Below are 22781 nucleotides of genomic sequence, written 5' to 3'. Positions count from 1 at the left end.
TGGATGATTTCAGCAGCTTCAGTATGGCCTGAAGTGCAGTTCCAGCTGGTTTATGATGCTTTCTGTGACACTGGCACTGCAGGGAAAGCACGCAGCAAATGGAAAGCAAACAAGCTTGCAAACAAGCTTACAAACAACCAGGAGACAGCTTCTCACCAGGAAAATAATCTCTCATACAAGATGCTGTCCTTAATAAATAATGCACTTACCCTTATTAAAAAAAAAAAGTTCAATACTACAACCTAGTGAGAGACTGGAGGAGATTTCAGTCCAGAGTTCTGCTGTATTTTTAATAGGCACAATAATAATACATAAGACAGACTTCTTTATCTAAATAAAATTACATGTTTACTTATCATTAGATTACTCTAAAATGTGCTATAGTCTTATAAAGCCGCTTGTCGTGGCTTTCCAGCCAAGTTGCCACTGATTCTTTGACTTGATTTTGTGTATTAAAGGCACTCCTGTATGGGACTGGCATACTCTGCAAAACCATTTACTTCTATTTAGGAGTTAAAAATACATTTGCTTTATATTTTTTCCAGGAAACATAAGTATAGTCTGAGTGGGTACTATGTGACTGACTTGATATTCTAATAATGGTTCAAAACACATTAACTGCAGCACAACTTTGTAAAACTGACATTTCTGGAGTAAGACACATCAGTATTCCCAAATAAAATACACTACAATATATTTTTACAGTATTTTTTGTGGAAAATATTTTCTTGTGGACCAAATAAAATTAAACTTACCATCTGCTTGTAAGCCTTTTATTTGATAAAAATGCACAGATGGGACAGGGTCTTGTTACCATGAGCCTGGGATAATTCTTGGTCACATAAATTTTGGAAGCAATTGAACATGCAAGTCAAAGTTTATTGATTCAGAAGTATACTCCTGCTAAAATGTTCTGAGTCCTTTTCAGTCAGAGAAGGCATGATCCCTCCTCCCTGGGGATTACGCTGTTTTCCATTAAATATAGCTGCAGAAGATTGCTCCTTTTGTACAAAATTAATGGAATTAACCAATTTTTAATAAAAAAATAAAATTTGCCATTGTTTAAGAATCTGAAACATATAAAAATGTTTAAAAAGGGGGAGTTTAACGTTTCTTACAGAACCAGCGTGAGGTAGAAATTCAAGTCATATTTTCAGAAGTTATCCTAAATGTATTAATGAAATCTCTCAACACTTTTGAAGATAAACTCTGGGACGGTCTCAGAACAAATATGTACATGGTTAACATTAACCGGCAGCCAAAATTTTCACAGTTTTATCTTAAAAGATTCTAGTGACAAAGCAAGATGTCATTTTTTTTCTCGATTTTGCTCTCTACTTCGCTCACCTCTAATTCTTTGAAAGTCACTGCAGTAGTTCACCTTGGCGCCTGAATTTCCTGGACTTTGTTTCCAGGCACCAACTTCTAGGAAAGAAGGAGCCTTCAGCCAGTGTGGACCATTACTGTCAGCAATAACAACTGCCCAGTGTTGAAAACTCTGTCCCAGTTCTGCTGTATAGAATCATAGAATCATAGAACGGTTTGGATTGGAAGGGACCTCAAAGATCATCTAGTTCCAATCCCCCTGCCATCAGCAGGGACACCCTCCACTAGATCAGGTTGCTCAAAGCCTCATCCAGCCTGGCCTTAAACACTTCCAGGGAGGGGGCATCAACAACTTCCTTGGGCAACCTGTTCCAGTGTCTGACCACCCTCACAGTAAAGAACTTCTTCCTAATATCTAATCTAAGCCTCCCCTCTTTCAGTTTAAACCCATTTCCCCTTGTCTTGTCATTAGTTGCCCTTATGAAAAGTCCCTCCCCAGCTTTCTTGTAGGCCCCCTTCAGGTATTGGAAGGCCGCTATGAGATCTCCCCGGAGCCTTCTCTTTCTCAGGCTGAACAGCCCCAACTCTCTCAGCCTGTCTTCATAGGAGAGGTGCTCCAGCCCTCGAATCATCCTGGTGGCCCTTCTCTGGACTTGTTCTAACTGGTCCATGTCTTTCTTATGTTGGGGGCTCCAGAACTGGACACAGTACTCCAGGTGGGGCTTTACAAGAGCGGAGTAGAGGGGCAGAATCACCCCCCTCGACCTGCTGGACACGCTTCTCTTGATGCAGCCCAGGATACGGTTGGCCTTCTGTAGCTCTGACTTTTTAATTCCCCAGTGCTGGTCACTGACTGTGTTATTTGAACCCAAGTTTTCTTCCTTTAGCCTCAGTGGTTCATCTTCAGAGAAGCCAAAATTGTGTATTTGTGACCTGCCTATAACTGTAGAAACAAGTGGGAAGAGATACTGATACATGATTTGATTAACCACAAAAAAGCATGCAGCCTTAATGTTGAACAAAGATCAGTAGCTGTGTTGCACACACAATGGAAAAATTAATTTTACCTCCCCAAAAATACTTTTATCAAGGGGCTCTTATCATGTCATGTCTGTTATGTCATATAATTTTAAGTATTACTAGTATGAGAACCCAGCAACCTTTAATGCACATACAGTGACAGTTTTTTGATGTATATTTAAATTTTGATCCAAACAAATACATCTGTTAGGACAAGTTGTGTTAAAAAACTATACGCTCCATGTAGCAGCAGGTATTTCATGTTTTCTCCTGTTTGTTATCTTCAGTACATATTGCTGTGCTCCCCCTACTTTTCACATATTTTCCAGCCAGCAGAGAGGATGTTCATGGGTACAAGCAAACGGGAACCCAGACTAGTTGGGATAGATAAGCTCCAGCCACCTGCAGCATCAGGGCCAGGCTGACCTCTACCACTAACATCATTAGTCACTAACATCAACAGGAAACGTGCTGCCTGGTGTTCAGAGGAAGGTCTGAGACAGTTCCTTCTTCCTAGGAAAAGCTAGCCACTTTTGAAATAACAAAAAACCAATCACCCACTTCAATCTAATGTAATGGCATTTTTTAAACATGCCTCGAGCAAACAGAAGTGTTTGCAATGCTGTGACATTTGAAAAACGTCTCCTTCGCAGAGCAAGACAGAATACTGACCAAATGCTAAATCAATAGAACAGTTGCTTGCTCTCAGACTCATAATGTGTCAGTCTGACCTTTTATTTAAAAGACTATTTAACACCATGAATTTAGCATGTCTTGCGTATTCCTTTGTAGCTCTGACTATTTTAAAGCTTTATGTGTATTTTTTTTCACTGTCTAGAGAAGAATCTGAGGCACAATCCAAATGTAACAGATTAGTGACAGGTCTCCTGACTTCTTGCTTATTAGGTCATCCCTTAACTATGCTGTCTCCCCCAAAGGTTCCTCCTAAACTAAGACATGATGCAAAAAATTAAATGTTAATCATTGTGTAAAGCAGTAAAAATAACAATTGGCCTTGAAGTAATTTTCCCCCTTATTAATCAGAGATACGATTATTTTGTCATTATGGCAGCATAACAAAAGAAAATGTTCCTGAATGCAAAAATTAGACTTAGGAATCTCAGGCTAGCTAAGAGAGTCTTGTCAAACTTCATCACACTACTATTATTTTTTCTATCGTAGAGTTAAGCAGATGTGTAAGACGTCAGTAGGCTTGATCTTTATAACTTGAGATCGTTGTTGCCCAATGGCTTAAAACAATCGTCCACAAATTCATCACTGACTTCTTCTAGAGCAGCTGGCTTCCATCTGGGGGACTGGTCTTTGTCAATCAGCACTGTCAGGTGGAGTATAAAAACACAAAAGTTACTTGCAAACTTTCTCTAATTAAGATGACTTCAGATTGCATCAAGACAGACAACGACAGTAAATACATGGGGAGAAAAATCAGTATGCTCTGGAGAGGACAGAGTTTTTGTAACATCTATATGCTTACTTTAATAAAAATTCTTCACTTGTGACCTGTCTAGGGCCATATCTGGGAGATGCCTGATGATACAAGAAGCAGTGGATCACCTCAGAAGTAGCCCAAACTTTGAAGGAGTAGAACTGAAATCAGTGCTTTCTGTTAGACCTACTACTTTTGCCTGTCTTTTGTTTTTTTCGTGTGAAACTGGGAACAGTATGTACGATGCTCCTTTTGGACAAGGGTTTTCACATCTCTGTGCAAAATCTGACTCTCTGTGGAGTACAGGAGATGACTTGGAGAGGTCCAATGCCTACAGTTAATGTAAACACATCATATAAACTAATAATGAAATAACTGATGAGGAAAGAATAAGACTGTGTATCTTTGTGGGAAAATCAAGAATATTTATTGGTAAATACCAACAGATACTGCAGACCTATGTAGACAGAACTGTGAAGATGTGTATAATCTTAGTGTGTATCCTTTACGCTGTATCCTGGGAAATACACATCACTGAAGATAAAATCATCAGTGAATTAATTGCATGTAAAAGTGTAACACAAAAATATCAATTCTCAAAAAGCATTCCTTGTATCACAGGAATGTTGAAGGCATGTCAGCAAGAACAGCTGCACTAGCAAAAAATAATAAAAGAGAGTTTATTTGTGTTTGAAAATGACCAGTATGAATGGAATTCCAGAGTGACCTTCCGAGCACCTTTCTGGCCCCAAGAAAACCCATAAAGGTGTTATTCAAAATGTGAATTTTTTTATAATTTAAAAAAGAACAGCTCTAGTAACTGTGGCTCTCTAGGTTGCACTGACTACCCAAGATCCCTCCTCAACACACCTTCCCTTCAGATGTGGGATATCAGCACCTGATCTGCAGATGCACCTGTGTCCTGGGAGCCCTCCTGACCAACACAGCCCACAGCATATATGGGTGGGCAGGCAGGAAGCAGCTCTCCAGTTCCTCTGCTAAGAACAGCACTGGGTGCTTGCTTTGTTTGTGACAAAGACTTCAGAGCAGGATGGCTCTAAAGGCATGTGGACCGAAGACACTCACAGAGACTAGGTGTTTTGAAGAGTAACAGCTGTTTTCTTGGTAAGCTGTCACATCTTTCTAAACAGACTTCATTCTTGGTGACTAAACTAGAACCATCCAGGATGAGAAATGTGCAAAGGAGTTGGATTGTAAGTTCAGTGGAAAGAATGCCCACCTGAACGCTGTGTCTTAAGAAAAGACAGGCATTGTGGCAGTTTGTGGTAAAAAATGTGATTTGAAAACTTCTCTTTAAGTTTTCCCTCTATAACCAACACTTGGAAAATGCCTAGAAAATAAATACCATTCAAAATACAACTGCAGTAACTAGTATTTCTGTAGCTGAAAATATACAGGCATGACGACACTTTAGCTTGCATCTCCAAAGAGAAGGGAGCATCAGAGCCCTGCATCCATTTACCTACAAACACAGGACTAAGGGCTCCTTAGATACAAATAAACACTAATTTTTAAAAGAAACCCATTATATAGACAGAAGCTGCAATTCTAGAGAGAGTAGAGTCCATGTGGGCAATTCTTCAAAAGAAATGTGCTGTAAAGGAGTGATTTTACTAGGTCATTCCACTGGGTAACTTACTGAAAAGTTATGACCCTTCTGGTTAATTTTAAACATCGTGATGTGAGCCATTGACTGGTTTGGGTCAAAATACATAATTGTCCCAAATCAAATACATTTATTCCATGGGAGTAGTACATATCTAATGGTTTTCTTCAACTTAGTTGAAGTTCGCAATCTGTCCAGAGTAATCTTATCTACAAAAGACAACCCTGACTAGAGATGCTTTAAATTACAGAGGGAAGAAAAATAGAAGTCGATGTATGTACTACTGCAGCTTCAACTCTGACACACAGTAGTAACTGCTGATAGCTCTCCACTCTATGGCACTACTGTGTAATCAGGTTAATCTTTCTGGGTGGATCTGTGGCCAGTTTTACTCTGGTAGATAAACTGAATTATCATAATGGTCTCTCCAATGAAATCTTTAATCTTATAAGAGTTAAAATATTTGTTTTCTAATAGTATTGTGAAAATATTCCCTTTCTGCATTAACTTCTGTGTATTGTGTGTTTCTCCAGCTTGAGATATTGATCACTACAAGAACAGAACACAAATTCTGAAGACTTCTAAGGTAGGCTAAGGGAAGTTCATTAAGGTAAAAGCAACTGAACACAGATGTAGTGGTAAGGGTTTGTTCTTGTGGTTTTTACTTTTTTCTTTTTTTTAAATAATCCAACCCCCCTCTGTTCAGTAGCAGTGATTTTACCAGACTTCAGTTAGTGTTCTATCCCTTAGCTTCATTCAGCAGTCAAAACACTGGTATTTCTAAGCACCTGCAATTCTGTTGCAATGCAGTCTCTCTCCCTGCTCACTGACTGCAGGGGGTTTGTGTGCCCAGGGTAAGGCTCCCATCTGCCAGCGTGGCAGGAGAGAGGGCAGAAGCCATACAGAAATAGATCTCTGCAGCCTCAGCAATACGTAGGCAGCCTTCACAATTCCATTGGAAGTGTATATTCCTACACAAACAGTTCAACTTCTGTCCCCTCAGGCTGCTGAGACTGTTGTCTACCTGGATGTGTTTGAGCACTGACTCAAAAAATGACCGCTTTTCTTATGCAGTAAGAATTAAAAAAACAAAATTCTTGGAAATTACCCAGAGCTATGCATTTCATAGTTTATGTATTAATCCTATTAATCAAGGTGAAAAATGGATACCTAAAGCATTCAAAGATCACTCTTGCCATTATATGGGAAAATGTTGATGAAATACAATCTGTGTATTTCATGCTTTAAGGGTTTTGGTTTTTCTTTAGTAGCTCAAATCCCAAGAATCATAAATGGGGAAGACTGTTTGCCAGCAGGTTTTCAGTCTGATTGAAAGAAAACTGACTAAAAGAAAAATGAAATTTTGACCTCAGGTCAAAGCAGGTTTAAAAAGCTTTTAAACAAACTACTTCCCTAGCATGCCTATTAAAATGATGGTTTGAAGCAGATAAAAGCTGTTATTAAAACGTAACCTATGGCCATTGCTGCTGCTGAACAACCTTCAAAAACTAAAATCTGATTATTACATCTGAACTTTACTTTGTGGTAGATCCTTTTGTGGTAGACAGGGTCAACAGCTGGCTCTTAAATGCTTGGAATGGAATGTTTTAATAAAGAAAAAGCTAATATTTAAATTCACATTTTTAGAATTTTCATTTTTATTTGCTACAGTTGATCTTGTAAAATGCTGAATAATTACTTCCTATTAAAAAAGATGCTCAGCACATTGTTGGATAACAATTTTTATGAGATTAGACCCAACTACAAAAATTATCTTGAGTGAGAACCTGCACCACTCTTAAACAAGAGAAACAATTTTAAGAAGACAAATCTGAGAACAAGATACATGCAGTAAGCAGAGAGCAACAGTACTCAAGAAAAAATTATTATTAGCAATCCCCTCAGTGCAGCCAGATCTCTGGTGTTTTGGGGTTTTTTTTTAATTTCCCCAATAGAGTTAAGCTTTTGCTACATCATCCTATGGAAAAGAGAAGCTTCCCGTTTGCTCTTCTTGCAGCTTCTTTCTTTACAAGCAGTTTGTGTAATTTACTGGCCATACTGACAAGTGATTTGCTTTTGTCCTCTACTGCATCCCCAGATGGTTTAATGACTTTGTGTATTACAAGTGAGAATTTGCTTTGGTGTTCATCTGACTTTCAGACTTTGAGTTTGTCACCTCCTGAATAACCACATTCCATCGGCTTATATGGTGACTTGGAATAAACCCTAGGAATATTTATTTTAAGGTATCTTTGTCCTCATTACCAACACAATGAAAACCATGTACTTCTCAACATGTGTGCTAAATTCTTCAAAGGAGCCTCTGCTAATAAGTGCTAAAGATTAATTAAAATCAGAAACTTTTTCCATGCTGTACAAATAAACTTTGCATCTCTCACCCCAGGCTATCTTTAATACAGTATTACTAATAGTGAACACTCAAACTAATATCTACTACTCAAGTGGATTTTAAACTCTTTTAAGAAAGCAGACATAAAAAATGAGGAGGAGGTGATAATACATGCTCAAGTATGTAACTGTGTGAATTAAAAGCCAGGTTCTCTCAACCCCAAGATGTTATTCATCTGAATATTTTGTACTGTAAGCTCCTTGGAAAAGGAAATGCCTCTGCTTTGTTTCATTTTGTGCTGAATAGTACATAAATAATTACTGCAGTTTCTAACAGATGTGACATTGGGTTTAACAAACTGCATAGTGCGTCACCAGTAGAATCAAGGACAGAATCTAAGTCTGTCCCCTAGATGAGTGTGCTGAGCTGCTGCTCTACTTTTACCATTAGCCATCTTGGCCAATGCCTTAAAATGTTGAATTATTTAGCATTAAGTTTACATATATAGTTTTTTAATAGTAAGACACCTCTATACAGAGATATCTTGGACATGGGTGAAAGTAGTCTATGTTCTAAAAATTCGTTTCTACAGTTCTTCTTGACTTTGAGTCCTAAAGCATCTTATAGCTGATTGGACCAGCTATGTGGCAACATTAAATCTGGACACATAAATGATACACAGAGCTACTCGCTACTGTCACCATTAAACATATTTTGAACTTTCCCAATGAACTGGTGAAACCTTTTCATGGTGCTGCGTTAGTAGGTGGATAAATAACATTAAGGAACTCAGATTACACAAAGGAAACAACGTGTCTGTTACACTTTGGGGAACAAATAGTACATTTTAGCCATACAGGAGTCCAAAAAGCAAAAACTGTAGCAAGCTGGGAAGTGTTCTCTGGGCTGTTGCTGCATGTACTTTTATTAACCTCCAGAGAAGCAACACAACAGTGAGTTTGCATATTATGAATCTGGAGAAACATTTCTGGTGTGCGTGCTTACCTGCTCGAACGCCTTCATAGAAGTCATGGCCTCTCTGAAAGACAAAAAAACCCAAGCTGTAGCATTACAGATTTTATTCATCCCATCTTTTCCTATCCCACTTCTGCCTGAAATGCAAGTTCTCAAGATTAATTTAAATCCCACTTGTACTGTTCTCATCTTGTCCTACTTTATTTATTAAAAAGCTCTATATCACCTTGCTTAAATGCAGTCACAGCTCTTAAAATCAGTCTGTTGAACTGTAGTTGATCAGCCAACTTTTATGTAGTACAAGCCCGCTCTCTCTGTTGTATCTCAGATTGTTTTCTAAAGAGTTTTGCACGATGGGGGCTAAGGTGTGTAGGATCAGAAATTCCTCAAAGGCCACTCTTTAGGAACTGTGGTTTATTCTGCATACTTGGAACACTTTACAGTTAAATGGAATCTTGTAAACACCCAGTTGTTTTTTATAAAGGTAAACATGACATTTAAATCCCTAAGGATGCTTGACTAGCAATGGAGCAACAATACTAGTTTCACAAAAGATGTGGCAAGGATACTGTCGGGCACTACAACATACCAGAACTGGATACATTTTCACTCATACTTTTTTTTTAAAGCATTTACTTTAACTATCACAAATAATTTAATTAGATACTAAAAATCTTATGTTAAAATGTGACAGCACTAATAATAAGGATGCCATGGGGAAGCTTTATGAGGAATTTGTTCGGGTAATACAGTTAGCAACTCTGTTCACTTCCTTATATATTATCCAAGCAGTCAGACCTGACTACAAATAGTAGTAAAATCTCGTGTTCCTTAATAAACTTATCACTCCTGAAAGGCAGTGATATACAACTATTCCCATCCTGCTGATGGGAACTGAGGCACTGAGGACTAAGTACTTTAAATAAGAAATCTGTACAAGAACACTAGAGTTTTAAAGTTATGGTCCCAGTACAAAACTTTCTGTACTGTAACATTATCATAGTTTTCTTAACAAAAGCTCTCTACTATCCGACCATCATTGATGTAGTCTCCTTCGAGTTGCATACAAAGACATGGAACTGGAAAAAAGGAAGTTACAGCCTAATGACCACACAAGGAAGATACTGAAAATGAAAACCTATAAATTGTGAGCCCTTAATGTAATCTACATAAAACTTAAGTCTCTGACAGACTTGCTACCCCTCTGTGGCTGAAAAAGAGACAAAGGGCTCAGCTGCTTGCTCACCATGCACGCTTGGCTCAGTCTGTATTCCATTGTGAGTACATCTTGTAAGCTCATGGAGGCTCCTTCTCTGAGCTGTCTGAGAGTCATCTTTAAGGATGTAGGTGACATCTTATTAATAGTCTGGGGAAGAGATTAATAATTATTTTTATTCCCTTCAATTTAGACACATTTGTAAGTCTGTCTTTTTTGCATTTTAAATTCTCTGAAGTAAATGATAGCACTCTTCTCCCTGAGCTCACTTGTGATACATGTTCCTCTTGCTCCCTCCCACCATACTTACTTGCATAAACTTTTATTAGCAAGATCTCTGGGATGTATGTCCTGACTTGCAGAAAGCCTAGAACTCCTAAGGTCACATCATTTATGATCAAATTACTACCAGCCAGATGATCTAATGCAGCTTGAAAACCATTTCCAGATTCTTTTGAGAAGTAAAGGTGTTAGAAGTGTTAGAAGCAATACTCCATTTTTTAAATATCATATATACAGTCTGAATTGCTCTAAGATGTCATTGATATTGTAGCTGATATTAGTATTGTTCAGCATTTAAGTTTTATTTGGTAAAATAGTCAGAGTAGTAAGGTAATAATAGTGAGATTATCCACAAACTTTTGAGTAATTGCTTTACGATCATCTGCAAAGACTACACAATATATGAAGAGGATAAAAATATTAAAAGAAATCAAACATGAATGCATATTTGTCCAGGCTTCTTGTCTGAAATCAACAAATACTGCAGTAATTTACTGATTAATCAATCTGCTGATAGAGAGCCTGGAGGTCTTGCCCTCCTTCTTTTGACAGAGCTACAGGCTATAAATATTAGGCAATGGACAGGATCTGTTTAAGGCACACAAACAAATGCTGTAAATCTGGCTCTCATGACTATCCTTCAGTTAACAGCAAGCCAGTAAACAGTAGGGGGAGGTGGGGAGAAAGACAAAAAACCTAGTTAGGAAAACAGAACTGAGCTTTAAAGCTTTCAGGGTTGTGGGGGGAAGGAGCTAAATCTTACAGCTGATGATCTTTGTTTTCTTACTCTAAACAAGACTCTTCTTCCCCTGTAAACTCAACTAAAAGCTCTGTATTATTCGGAGCACAATAGACATTTTCTGTTAGTTAGGACATTTTTACCACTATTGAAAAGTGGCAGATGACAAGATTTGCCTCTTTACATTTGCATTGCAGACATTAGACTCCTTACCCACAGACTGAAATGGCAGGTTTCCAGTCAACATTAACATTTTTTCTGGCTCCCAATCACTCTTCATCCCTCTCCAGACATCAGCTGATACAGCAGTGACCCATTTTGCCTAGTTAAGTTGGAAAATGTGCAGTTGCTATACAAGTAGGAGGCTGTGCAATTGTACCTTAAAAGCACTGGTTCTGTCATTCTGTTGGCTGAATGTTGACCACTTTGCTTGAGAGAGAGGCTGGTTTAGAAAGAAGTAAGGCTGGCTCAAACTGTCAATGTTTCCTGAGCTGCCTTTCAGCAGATAAAGAAACCAGCTATATCTCTAATTACATCACTATGTCGGTCTCAGATGAATAGCAACTCTTAACTGCACCCCTTATTTCCCATAACGTGCTCTTGCCAGTGTTACCTTTGAACTGGACCTTTGCTGCTTTGAGTTTCATATTTTGTCATCTAGATTAGAAAGTCTTTGCTCAGACCAGGTTAAACCGTATGCACAGTGCAACCAGATGGTTCCCCAGGTGAAATAGTAATGGCAAGTTCTTTCTGGTCAAAGAAAGCACTGAAATGGGGAAGATCTGAAAACAGCATGTAAGTAGTCAGTGCATCCAGCAGCTGCCTTATCTTGGCATATCAGTGAGGATGAAGGTGGAGGAGGCACTGCCATAAATCAAACTGAAGGAAGAGGAACAACGAAAGAAAATGGGTAGGTGTAATTGCAGAAAAATGAGTCACCGGAGTATCTATAAATAAATTCTTTGTACAAAGAGGAGGAGGGGATTGGTGCTAGGTAACAAGCCTGGAAAGGAGATAGGATAGGCTGAAGTGGGGAGTGCTGAAATGCAAAGAAGTCTTCATAGAAGTATTTAGCATCTATTCCAGTATCTTTAGACCATCTTGATTTCAACATAATGATCCTGAAAGCTACAAGCTGAATTTGCAATAGACCTTAATTCCAATGAGATACTATCAGGTGACTGAATTAGGTGTCACTGACTCAGTGGAGTCCCTTACAGGAGTAACAGCTGGAATAGTGGCTGCATCTTTTGTCTCCAAGGCCCATTGAAGTTTCTGACTTGAGCTGCTGAGGGTCCTTGAAGGAGGCTTTTTAAAATTAAAATAAACAAAAAAACCCTCACACTACACTGGAATTCATTCAGTAACAATGAAGGCTATTAAATCATGAAGTAGCAGTGCTCAGAAGGTGCACTGTCCTGCCAAAAAAAAAAGCTGTAAGAAAGCATTATGTGAAAACCAAAGCCTTTCAGTATTTAAAGGGAGCCTATAAGAAAGATGAGGACAAACTTTTTAGCAGGCCCTGTTGTGATAGGACAGGGCATAATGGTTTTAAACTAAAAGAGGGTAGATTTAGACTAGATACAAGGATGACACTTTTTACTATGAGGGTGGTGAAACACTAGCACAGGTTGCCCAGAGAGGTGGTAGAAGTCCCATCCCTGGAAACATTCAAGGTCAGGTTGGACAGGGCTCTGCACAACCTGGTCTAGTTGAAGATGTCCCTGCTCACTGCAGGGGGGTTGGACTAGATGACCTTGAAAGGTCCCTTCCAACCCAAACCATTCTATGAAAATAAGCACACACATTGCTGTTACTGAATCCTTTACAGTTTCTGTATTTATCATTTGAATGTGCTGTTGTTCCTGTACCTGGACACTAAAGTGAAACCTTGGTTTCACAAAATGACAGGTAACTATCATCTAGGGACATACTCCTGGTACTGTAATACTACTGATGAGGAAAATTACTTGCTTCACACAAGTCAGCAAACTGCTATCAGTGTCTGATAACCTCAGACTGTCATGGTTTTGCTACATGTTCCCTGCTCTAACCAGTTCTTTGAACTCTGCTCCTCCGAGCAATGTGACAGCAGGCCAGGGCTCTGTCTGTAGGTGTTGTAAAATGCTCAACTGCCAGGGTGCAAGCTACTGTTCTTCCTCCAGCTACAATTAAGTTTAATTACAATTCTGCTTCCCTCGTAAAACAAAACCTCCGGTTTAACAGGCAAGCATTTCCTGGAGAAAGACAGATTTATACCTGAATCCCTTTTTAACTTTTTCCCCCCACAAATGCATTTTCATTCTTTAGTTTTGTGGATTTTCACAGAAGAAATTTAAGTATCTGATCCTACATGCTTAATCCTTCTGCTTAGCACAGAATGTGTGCTGTTAGAAGCTTCTCTGAAACTTACGTACTTGTTTGCACTAATAAGCCTTGCACCTGCTAGAAGATGTTGGGTGGTTGGGTTTTTTTTGGTTTGTTTGTTTGTTTTTTCAAAAAATTCATTATGGACAGCAGCAACTCATATAAACACAGTCTCATCTCTCGAACAGAACAAACAACAGACAGTTGTTCGGGAACTTCTGTCAGCTTCAAGGAGAGTCATTCATTTACTAATCATATGAAAGAAAAAAAGCTGCTATAAGGTCCTATTAAAGACATGAAATAATAAAACTGAAGAAGCAATAAAAGATCCTTTTTGTTGTTGTTGTTCAGGAATGCAAAGTTACACAAAAATCATACCTCTGAAGTAGATGACAATAGTTTTAAGATATAAATTAAAAATATGAAACAAATGTTTCCCCCTAAACAACAAGGAACAAGTTTTTTGGGTTTTTGTTGGGTTTTTGTTTGTTTTTTTTTTTAAGTAGGGAGATCTGAGTTATGAGGCTGCAGCTGGAGGAACCAAGTCAAGCAGGTTTGGGTAACTAGAGCAAATGTGTCAGAGCAAACTATCTACTTACCATATCTGAGTAACAAAGTGTTTCCAGGCTCCTTGCATCTTTTGTTGCAGAAACTATTTTGAACAAATCACCCTTTAAAAGCTATATGCCATTTTAAAAAGTTACACTAGGTCTGATTATGTTTTAAAGTGACGTAAAATTGTATGAAATTAACTTAGGAAAAGCTCTATGTAAATAATTCTTGATTGTTTTCAACCTCCACTGAAGCTAATCAATATAATATCCCTGCAGAATTATATTAAACTTTATAAAATCTACAAATAAAACATTGCTTTTTAACTCAATACTTTAATGAACTAAGAGCCACCAAAAGTGACTGCTATTAAACTGTCTCAACAGATCTTAATGTAACAACTTTCCTGCCATCTATAACATAGGGAAAAAGTGAAAACCTGAATCAGAGAGCCTATATAGTTTGGGGGAAAACCATGATGGTAGCCTGTGATAGAATTCAGGTCTGCAAACATAAAATTATTATTCTGACACTAGCTTATTTTACTACTTCATTCATTGAAACTTGAATACAAGTGAAGACAAAAATATAGCTTTCCCTTTCTTTCAATTTAGCTTTTATTACATACACTAAACTTCTTGCAATGTACTAGGCATACTGGTTGGCAAAAAGATAATTTTAAAACCCCTTCTCAAAAACTGTTTGAGAGTTCCAGTGACAAGATGTTAAATCTTTAATTAAAAACTAAAACCAAAAATGTATCTGTTTATCTGGGACAGAATGCTTAATGTTAATGACACTACATCATAGAGTTGTATTTCTTTTACTCAAATAAATTTAAGTCCAAAGATGATGGATGTTTTATTTTATTACAAGAGCAGGATTTCTTCTGTGAGCTGTAACCAAAGTTAAAACAAAGCTTTTGTTGGAGAAATGTTTGTGTTTTTTCCAATCACAGCTCTGAGACAAACTTTTACAAGGCACCTGAATACAGATACTTCGAAGGAAAAAGAGCAAATACACACATTACTTAGGAATGTAAGTTGCTTCTTGCTTTTTGAGGCTGAAGTGTGTATTAAGTGTGTAGTATTACTGTATGTTTTTTGAGTAGTGACTACATGCAACACTCAGAAATGCGTTAAAAAGATCAAAAAATATTTTGTGATGATAAATTACTTGCTGTTTACCAAATGAGGTATCTGGAATGGAAGAAAATTAACAACACTGTTCTGGCACTGTTTTATTGCAACCCTTGGCAATAAAATGAGAAGTTATAAAAGGAACCTTTGTCATCAACAACCCTCTGATTGTGGGGAGGGTTAAAGGTAAAGAGAGTGTTGTTTGCTTTTTTGGGTTTTTTTTTACTAAATTACAATTTTAGGCAACACATGATGGTATTCACTTTGTGTGGTTTTACAGACAAATGGTCTTTTCTGAGCAGAACTACTGACAATCTCACAGGACTGTATGTGAGAACCTGAGGATCTCAGTCCAGTGTCCTACTGGTGTTATGTAGTATTAGTTACGTTAATAAGGTGACTAAAGTCTGACCCATGATAAGAAAGTACAAAACCAGACTTAAAATCTCTACCAAAAACAACATAGAAGATGTTACCTCTAGCTGCTTAATGGCAAAAGGAGAACCATCTTGCTTTAATTTTTTAACAATTTCTTCCATACTATTTGCTGAAAAAAGACTAAAAGAAAACAAAAATCATAAATGAATGAACTGTTCCAGCCTTCCTCCTCCCCATGAAGTACTAGTAACACAGAAATTGGAAACAGAGCATAACAGGGTGACTTTCCTTTTCTTAGTAATGTGTTCCCTGTTGTTCAGTTTTAAGTAACTCAGTTGACAGGCATCTCATCTTCTTTTAGAAAACTCTAGATTTCAATAATTACTTACAAACTCTAATATTTATTCAGAAACTTTAATTACTACCATCAGTCTTGTCTGTATTTTTATAACACATCGCACCTTCAGCTATCAGCTCCATTCTATGGTTTGGTGTCAACATCTTTCATCTCTAAATTTAATTACTTCCATCCCTCTTCCAAGATTTTTAGCTGGTTCTTACCACTCTCACTTATTTTTCCTTCCCTTTCTGATACACAGAAGTTACAAACAATCCTAGAAATGGCCTTATACCAATGAGTATAAATGCACGACATAACATTTCCTCAACAATTACTCTCATAAAGCCCCATCCAATTTCTATAGAAAATGTTCATTTTAATGTGCCATAGGGTAGTTGCTTAATAGAATGGTGTATGAATTAGGCAAATATGCTCAAGTATTTAATATACTGACAAGTGAAATATTTAATGAGCTTCAGATAAAGCTCCCTGAAGACAAAAAAGTTTAAATTACTAACTTGAATGTAATTTCTATCACCTTATCTGTGGAACACTGATACTGGATTTAACTTCACGTTCTCTATCCAAAAGAATAAAAAAGAAGAAAGACTGATGAATACCTGTTAATCTTCTCCATATGTTCATCAAGTACAAACTCCTTTTCTTGATCAACTTTGCTCTATTTAAAAAGCAAATACATATTTTACTTTGTTATTTTAGACTGAAAAGCTTATTAGTACTGAAAAATTTCAGAAATATAGTATCATAAATAAACATTTAATATTCATAATACTGACATTTTTAATGAATTACAATTTTTCAGTATGTATAAATGAACATGTCGCTGTATCTTGTGAATGTTAAAGATGTCTCCTCATAATGCAGTACTTGCTCTGAGCTACTATGTATGCCTATTTCATTGGGTGATTATCTTGTACACAAGTAATCATTATTATTTTATCAATACATTTCTATCAAATATACTAAGAAAGCCAGTGTAGATAAATCTACTTTAAAAAAAAAAAAGTTTCATTTTTCTTAAAAAATATACAAGCATGTATATATGTATTAAAAAACCCCAAACCCACAACATTTCTCTTCCTTATCTTTTCTCTGTCATTTTGCAAAATTTTTATTAGGCAACTAAAGAGTATGAAAGATCTGTTGGCCTTATGTGGAAGGGCTGTCAAATGTTTCAGATCTTCTGGCATTAAGGGGTTTAGGACATAAGCAGATGTTTCAGTAACAGCAGCTGAAGCTGAGAAAAGTTCCCTGTCATTTCAGCTCTGATAACTAAAAATACACAGCTTCCTTTTCCATTCAGTGTCATCTTGTAAAGCAGTATACTGCAACATATAATCACTCCTATTTCATAGCTTTCTACTTTGTCAAAATAATAAGATACTACTATGTAAATTAACTGATCCCATTTATTTTTCTAATTAATCTTTATCTATGAACTTAGTAATTCCAAAACAGAAATAACAAGAGTAGACACTGCTCATTTTAAAGCCAAACATCTGGGGAGTAATACTCAGATTGACTGAATACAGTGAATCCTGATTTGACTCCAGAAGTTTCCTATATTTCAAAATAGAATTACAATACCCATCAAAGCAGCTAAAATAGCCACTGAATAAACTGATTGTAAAGCCAAACCCTTTTATTTTCATGCTCACTGTTACATGGGGCTAATACAAATACTAATTATGTATTATCAATACAGTTACATTCACCTCCAGAATCACAAAAGAGAACTATGGGTTTGTCCACTGGGAAAACAGCACCTTTCTCCCCCTGAAAATGCTGCTTTAAGACCTCGGATGCTTCCCTGCAATGTACCTGCACTCTGCTAGTACTTATCCTATTGATAACTGCTGTGCTTATTCACAGCCTTTCAATTATTTCAAGGTTACAAACATGTAGTATATTTAAGAAATAAGGGAACAACCTGAGGCTTTAAATTCAGGCTTCAAATCTGGACTGCAGATGGTCTGCATCAAAATAATGTTAAAATTTACATCAAGTGCATCAAGCTAGCAAAATATTTCTTCAGGTCAATAAAGAGAAAGTTTCTGAGATGGAAATACAACATCCACTTCCAAGTGAGCAGTGCAGCATTTAATAACTGGCACTATAACTTCTACAGCCTCTGGACTAGGTCAGTAGTTCTACCCCTGTCATCTGTGTTTGTCATAACCCCTGAATTTCACACTAACTCCCCAGATTGCACTTGCCATCATGTACAACTCCCAGTCTGCTAGTGGCAAAGAGTTTGGAAACCCATTATTTTTTAAACATAAAACAAATGATCACTGGCATGGATTAAAAAAAAAAATATCTGTTTACATATATTTAACAGTTCTGCTTGATTTCAGTAACTGATCAGATTACCTTCACATGGTAAGAGTTCAGTAAGTCTGCAATATTTTCTGCTGAAGGAGATTTCAGTGCTATCAGGTCATTCTCTAAGGCAGGTAGCTATTAAAAATAAGATTTAATTAAAAGTAAGTAAACCAAAATGTTTTTCTTGGATTATTATTGCTGTGGTAATAGCACTATATAGTATATATGTAGATAAACACCCTCCCCTCAACTTTTGGACAGATCTTAAAAGAGGTACCAAGCAAACAATACAAGGAGGCAGAGTTCACTTTTCAGTGTTGAACTATCTGGATTTCATCATGTGTGCAGTGAGGAGCAAAGAACTCTGCTTCCAGGCAGACCCCCAGTGCGCTGCTACAGCTGCAGCAGGTAAAGTCAGCCTACAGCAGTCTTGAGAGGACAGAGCAGGAGCCTGGCAACTATGCTATGCTCAAAAAAGGAGCTAACTAGCTGCACAATGACAGTTGTGGGTCTTTACACAGAGAAGGAAAACAAGTAATTGTTTCTCCCTCACATATTTCTTGAAAGTTACTTGAAAATTATGGCTCTGAGTTTATCAGATATACTAATTTTCACACTTTCTTACAGCCGCTGTAAGAAACAAATAGGATATCTGTTAAGGAGACTGATAAAGAACACATTAATGGAGTGCTACATAGATTTAAAACTTTTCAGTTTTATAAATAATCTCTAATTTTAGACACTGTTGTCAAAATTGTACAATTTTTCAAGCAACTTCAGTTATGCTCAGTAAATCATGCTCTTCAACAGCAGAATCATGAAAACAGCAATATTTGCTCCTGCTTGAAAGCAAAGCTGTCACTAGCTGGCAAGCGTTACAATGACACAGCGCACGGCCAGCTAATACCATTGTGCCTCTGCACACACTCAAGTTGATAAAAGTATATTGGTGTGCTCCACAACTCAAACTTGCCACGATGGTTGTACGCTGCACCCCTGCCAGTGCTGGTGAGCAGCTTACCTTTTCAGATTCTACAAAATGTGTAGCAATGCCGGCTTTTAGTACATCTCTTCCTTTCAGCCTAAACCCTGTTAGCGCAAGGTAATAGCCAATCTTTCCTGATAGTCTTGGCAGGAAATATCCTCCACCTACATCAGGAAAAAGACCTGTAATAAACAAAACAAAACAAAAAAAACATGAAGGGAGAAGAACTTGTCCTGATAATGTGTGTAACTTAGTAGCTATTTCTTCTTGTCTCACTTTCATCTCCCTGACTTAAGTACAGCTCTCTTGCCCAAATTTCTCCTTGACTTGGTTTGACCTTTCTCTGTCATCAGAACCCTTCCTAAAAGCAAACTCTTGGAACACCTTCCAAACTGTACCCTTTCCACTGGCACATAATTTACAAACGTACACCAGACAATAATGTTCATTCTATTTGCCAAGAACTTGAGACATTTTTAGATGCCTGAAGAATCAAGCATGCTTTCGGCAAAAAACAGAAGTGACAAAAAATTGTGGAAATAATTTGTGCAAACTCAAACTGGATGCTGCTTTTTCTCTGAAATCTTTTATTATGATAAAAACATCAAATGATGAAGTGCCTCTTGCACAGCTAAATTTGAACCAATTTTGGCGCTGAGAATTCATTAATAGATCAACAATATTGCCAGGGTCTTCCTGAATGTGGAAACACAAGATGCTGACCTAATATCTGGCTCTTTGAAGGACTATGACTAACATAAAATTTAAAAAATGATAACTTTCCAGTTTAGTGACTATCTTACACTTTTTTTTTAAACTACAAAGTAGAGTAATTTTTAAAACTTCAAAGCTATGAATAAAATTTAAAATACTTTAAAAAGTTGTAATTGAAAAATATATGACCACTTTTATCAAAGTTCAAATATTTTAAATCATCACTTTGTCAATATCTGCCTTATTCTGTTATATATATCAATAACCTACAAAATAAACTCAAACACTTTTTGTAAATTTTAACATACTTAACCTTCAGAAAACTTAAGCTTAACTGTATCAGTCTCAGAAATCAAAATGGAAAGAAGCAGTGTCCCGTTACTACATGTTACCAATGGTGTGTTCATGAAACTGAAAGTCTGTTGAAGAAGTCAAAGGTGTAGTGCTGTTTTTTTCACTTTGAGAGAATAAATGAAACATGAGAATAAATTTTAAAAACGCAAATGAACAATAAGGAACTCAGAAAACACTTGCCAAAGCAGAGATATTTACTGGGAAGATCAAGATGTAGATAAGGAGTTTAAATGGGGTTCTGATAGAAGGTGGTAATTTTTCACTCACAAGTAATTGCTTTGAGTCACAAAAAGAGTCAATGTCAGTATTATAGAAAGACCCTATTACAAGTATTTTAAGATGTGAGAAATTAGTGGTCCCTGAATATTCCTCCCCCTTGGATGGAATCAAGGGGAGGTTTCTTTCAGACAGCTTCTCTTCAGTATTTCCCTCTTCTCAATAATCTTTAAAGTTCATTGCTGCCTTGTGCTCTCACCCATCTCTCAGCTTCTCCTCTGGTTCCCTCTTGGTCCTCCCTTAGTTCTGCCGCCTCTAATACATCACAAAGTTGTTTTTAGGAGCGATTTCCTATCAGTTATGGTTGCAGTATTCTATTCCCGTTCCCACTAATGTGCATGTTGCTATTAACTGATTTATTCCTTATCCCACAGGCTACTGAGACATACAGCTCTACTCCTAAAATGCTGAATGTCTCGTTGGCACCCTTTAAAAGCCCTAAGCTGTATTAACCCAAATTCATTATTTACCTTCTTTTTCGTTTGTATTCACATTCTGAATAGTCTACTCTGCATTCTGCCTTCTCAGTTTGAGCCATTGTATCTATAATGTTGATGCCAAGACTGTAATTTAGTTTTATCCTATTCATCTGTCTCCCCTTGGATATCCTACTGCAGCAAAAAAATCCTTCAATTGAAAATGAAACTTCTCTTACAAATGCCCTCCAAAGCAAAAAGGCAATTACATTATTCTCCCCATCCACCAGGACAGCAACAACCTTTTCCTTTTTGCTGTAATTAAAATATTAATGCTGAAGTACGAGTCTCCCCATGCTCCAGTAAGTTCCCAGAGGAAAAGCCATCTTGCTATTGGGATCTGTAACACCCTTCCACATGGCCATACAGAGGGAAATTAGTTCTAAATAAGCTATGAAGTTGATTAGCTTAAGTTGCTTTAGAGGCAAATAAAACTAGACTGAATTAAGGTTTCTTTAATTGTTAAGGAATTTACAAACAGGATTAGTGAAGGTGTAACTAATCCAGTTTAAATTTACTTGGTGGCATAAATGTCGTCTGCTACAGCTTCTACTGTATCCTTTTCAAGGTCCCGGTCTTCATTTCTTCCTATAATTTTACTCCTCTTGTTCTACATATTCCTCTTCATTCTCTCAGTACTGCATCCCATGTGTTATTGCTTGCTCCTGAGATCTTCTTAATGTATTCCATATAGTTGATTTTTTTTAAATTATTTTTATAGCATTTACCAATTATTTCTCAAATCCCTCAAATAACAGAAGAATAACTGAATGTCTGCTGGGCTGACCAGGCTAAAAGCCTGTGCCTGTAATGCTGACTTGCAGTCTGTGCTCTGAGACAGATGCAGCACGCTTCACTGTCATCCCAACTGTGAATCTCCGCAGTTGCCAAGCATAAAATAAAGATAGTGCTGCTACATTCCAACCTTACCTTGCAGCGATGGTTGGAGATTTATTGGTAAATTATTTATAGAAAGCTAAAAACTTAGAGAGATATACAAGAAAGTGGCCACTATTATTGTAACATCACCTTAAATCCCACTTCTTACAATATACTTCCGTCTTTTGTTCTTCCCACCAGTGGTTTTTCCACAGCCTCCTACATCTAAACTGCTTTCCAGTGCTTTATTTTATCTATGTCAGTTCCAAACTCCTACAATCTAGAACTGCCTTTTATTTCTATTTGGAAAGTGGCATATCTATCTATATGCTTTTATTTATGGCAGTGTATAAACGCAGAATAATTGTGTGAAAATGTAGCAGCTGAATGAATGCTTTGTTTTCATTTCACAGAAAAGGTGTAATGTCTACTGAAATAAGCAAACATATGAAAAACATCAATTAATACAATATCTAGACAGCTAGACATTTTAAACATACACCACAGAGATTGAAACAGCCAAGTCCTTAAATCCAAACAGATTTCAGTGGTTTTACTTCTAATTGATCCTAAAAGGTTTCTAATTATTTTCTTTCCTAATCAAGTTCTAAGCTTTTCCTTTACATGTCTTCACAGTCTGTTTTTGTTTAGATAAGTTCTTTATGCAAAGTAGATAATTTTTGTTAATACAAGACTACTCATATCTTTACCTTTGAAGAAAACGAAGAAGGTATCTTCTATATTAGAATCATTTTATATGCCAAAGAACTTCTCTGTTTAGTTTAAAAAAAAAAAAGTTTCTTTCAAAGGGTTTTCTTGTACAACAACTAATTATGAGCTTCAGGAGTTCAGAAAATTCATGTTGTATTATTGCTTGAGCTATTTAGTTTACTAAGTTTTCCTGCAGAAGAGAAAAATATTTGGAGGGCTACAATAGTTTTTGGTTTTTTTCAACCCATACTTATTTGTTCAGAAAAATTACATGACATTTTT

General features: G+C 36.9%; 1 protein-coding gene across 1 annotated transcript in view; it reads right to left on the bottom strand.

Annotated features, from left to right (window-relative positions):
* Positions 1–3566: 3566 nt before the first annotated feature.
* Positions 3567–22781, bottom strand: part of HIBCH (3-hydroxyisobutyryl-CoA hydrolase) — a gene marked incomplete at its 5' end in the record, with an annotated part of 44085 nt that continues 24870 nt past the window's right edge. Inside the window, 7 exons of the mRNA XM_010175279.1 lie at positions 3567–3682; positions 8776–8809; positions 9992–10111; positions 15517–15598; positions 16379–16437; positions 18153–18239; positions 19126–19271. Of these exons, the coding sequence (XP_010173581.1) occupies positions 3567–3682; positions 8776–8809; positions 9992–10111; positions 15517–15598; positions 16379–16437; positions 18153–18239; positions 19126–19271 (644 nt within the window). The remainder of the gene's footprint in view (positions 3683–8775; positions 8810–9991; positions 10112–15516; positions 15599–16378; positions 16438–18152; positions 18240–19125; positions 19272–22781) is intronic.

This window comes from Antrostomus carolinensis, unplaced genomic scaffold (assembly GCF_000700745.2).
Source record: "Antrostomus carolinensis isolate BGI_N321 unplaced genomic scaffold, ASM70074v2 scaffold6179, whole genome shotgun sequence".
NCBI classification, from domain to species: Eukaryota; Metazoa; Chordata; class Aves; order Caprimulgiformes; family Caprimulgidae; genus Antrostomus; species Antrostomus carolinensis.
Note: the sequence above shows the minus strand (reverse complement) of the source record. Positions and strands in the feature narration are given on the sequence as shown.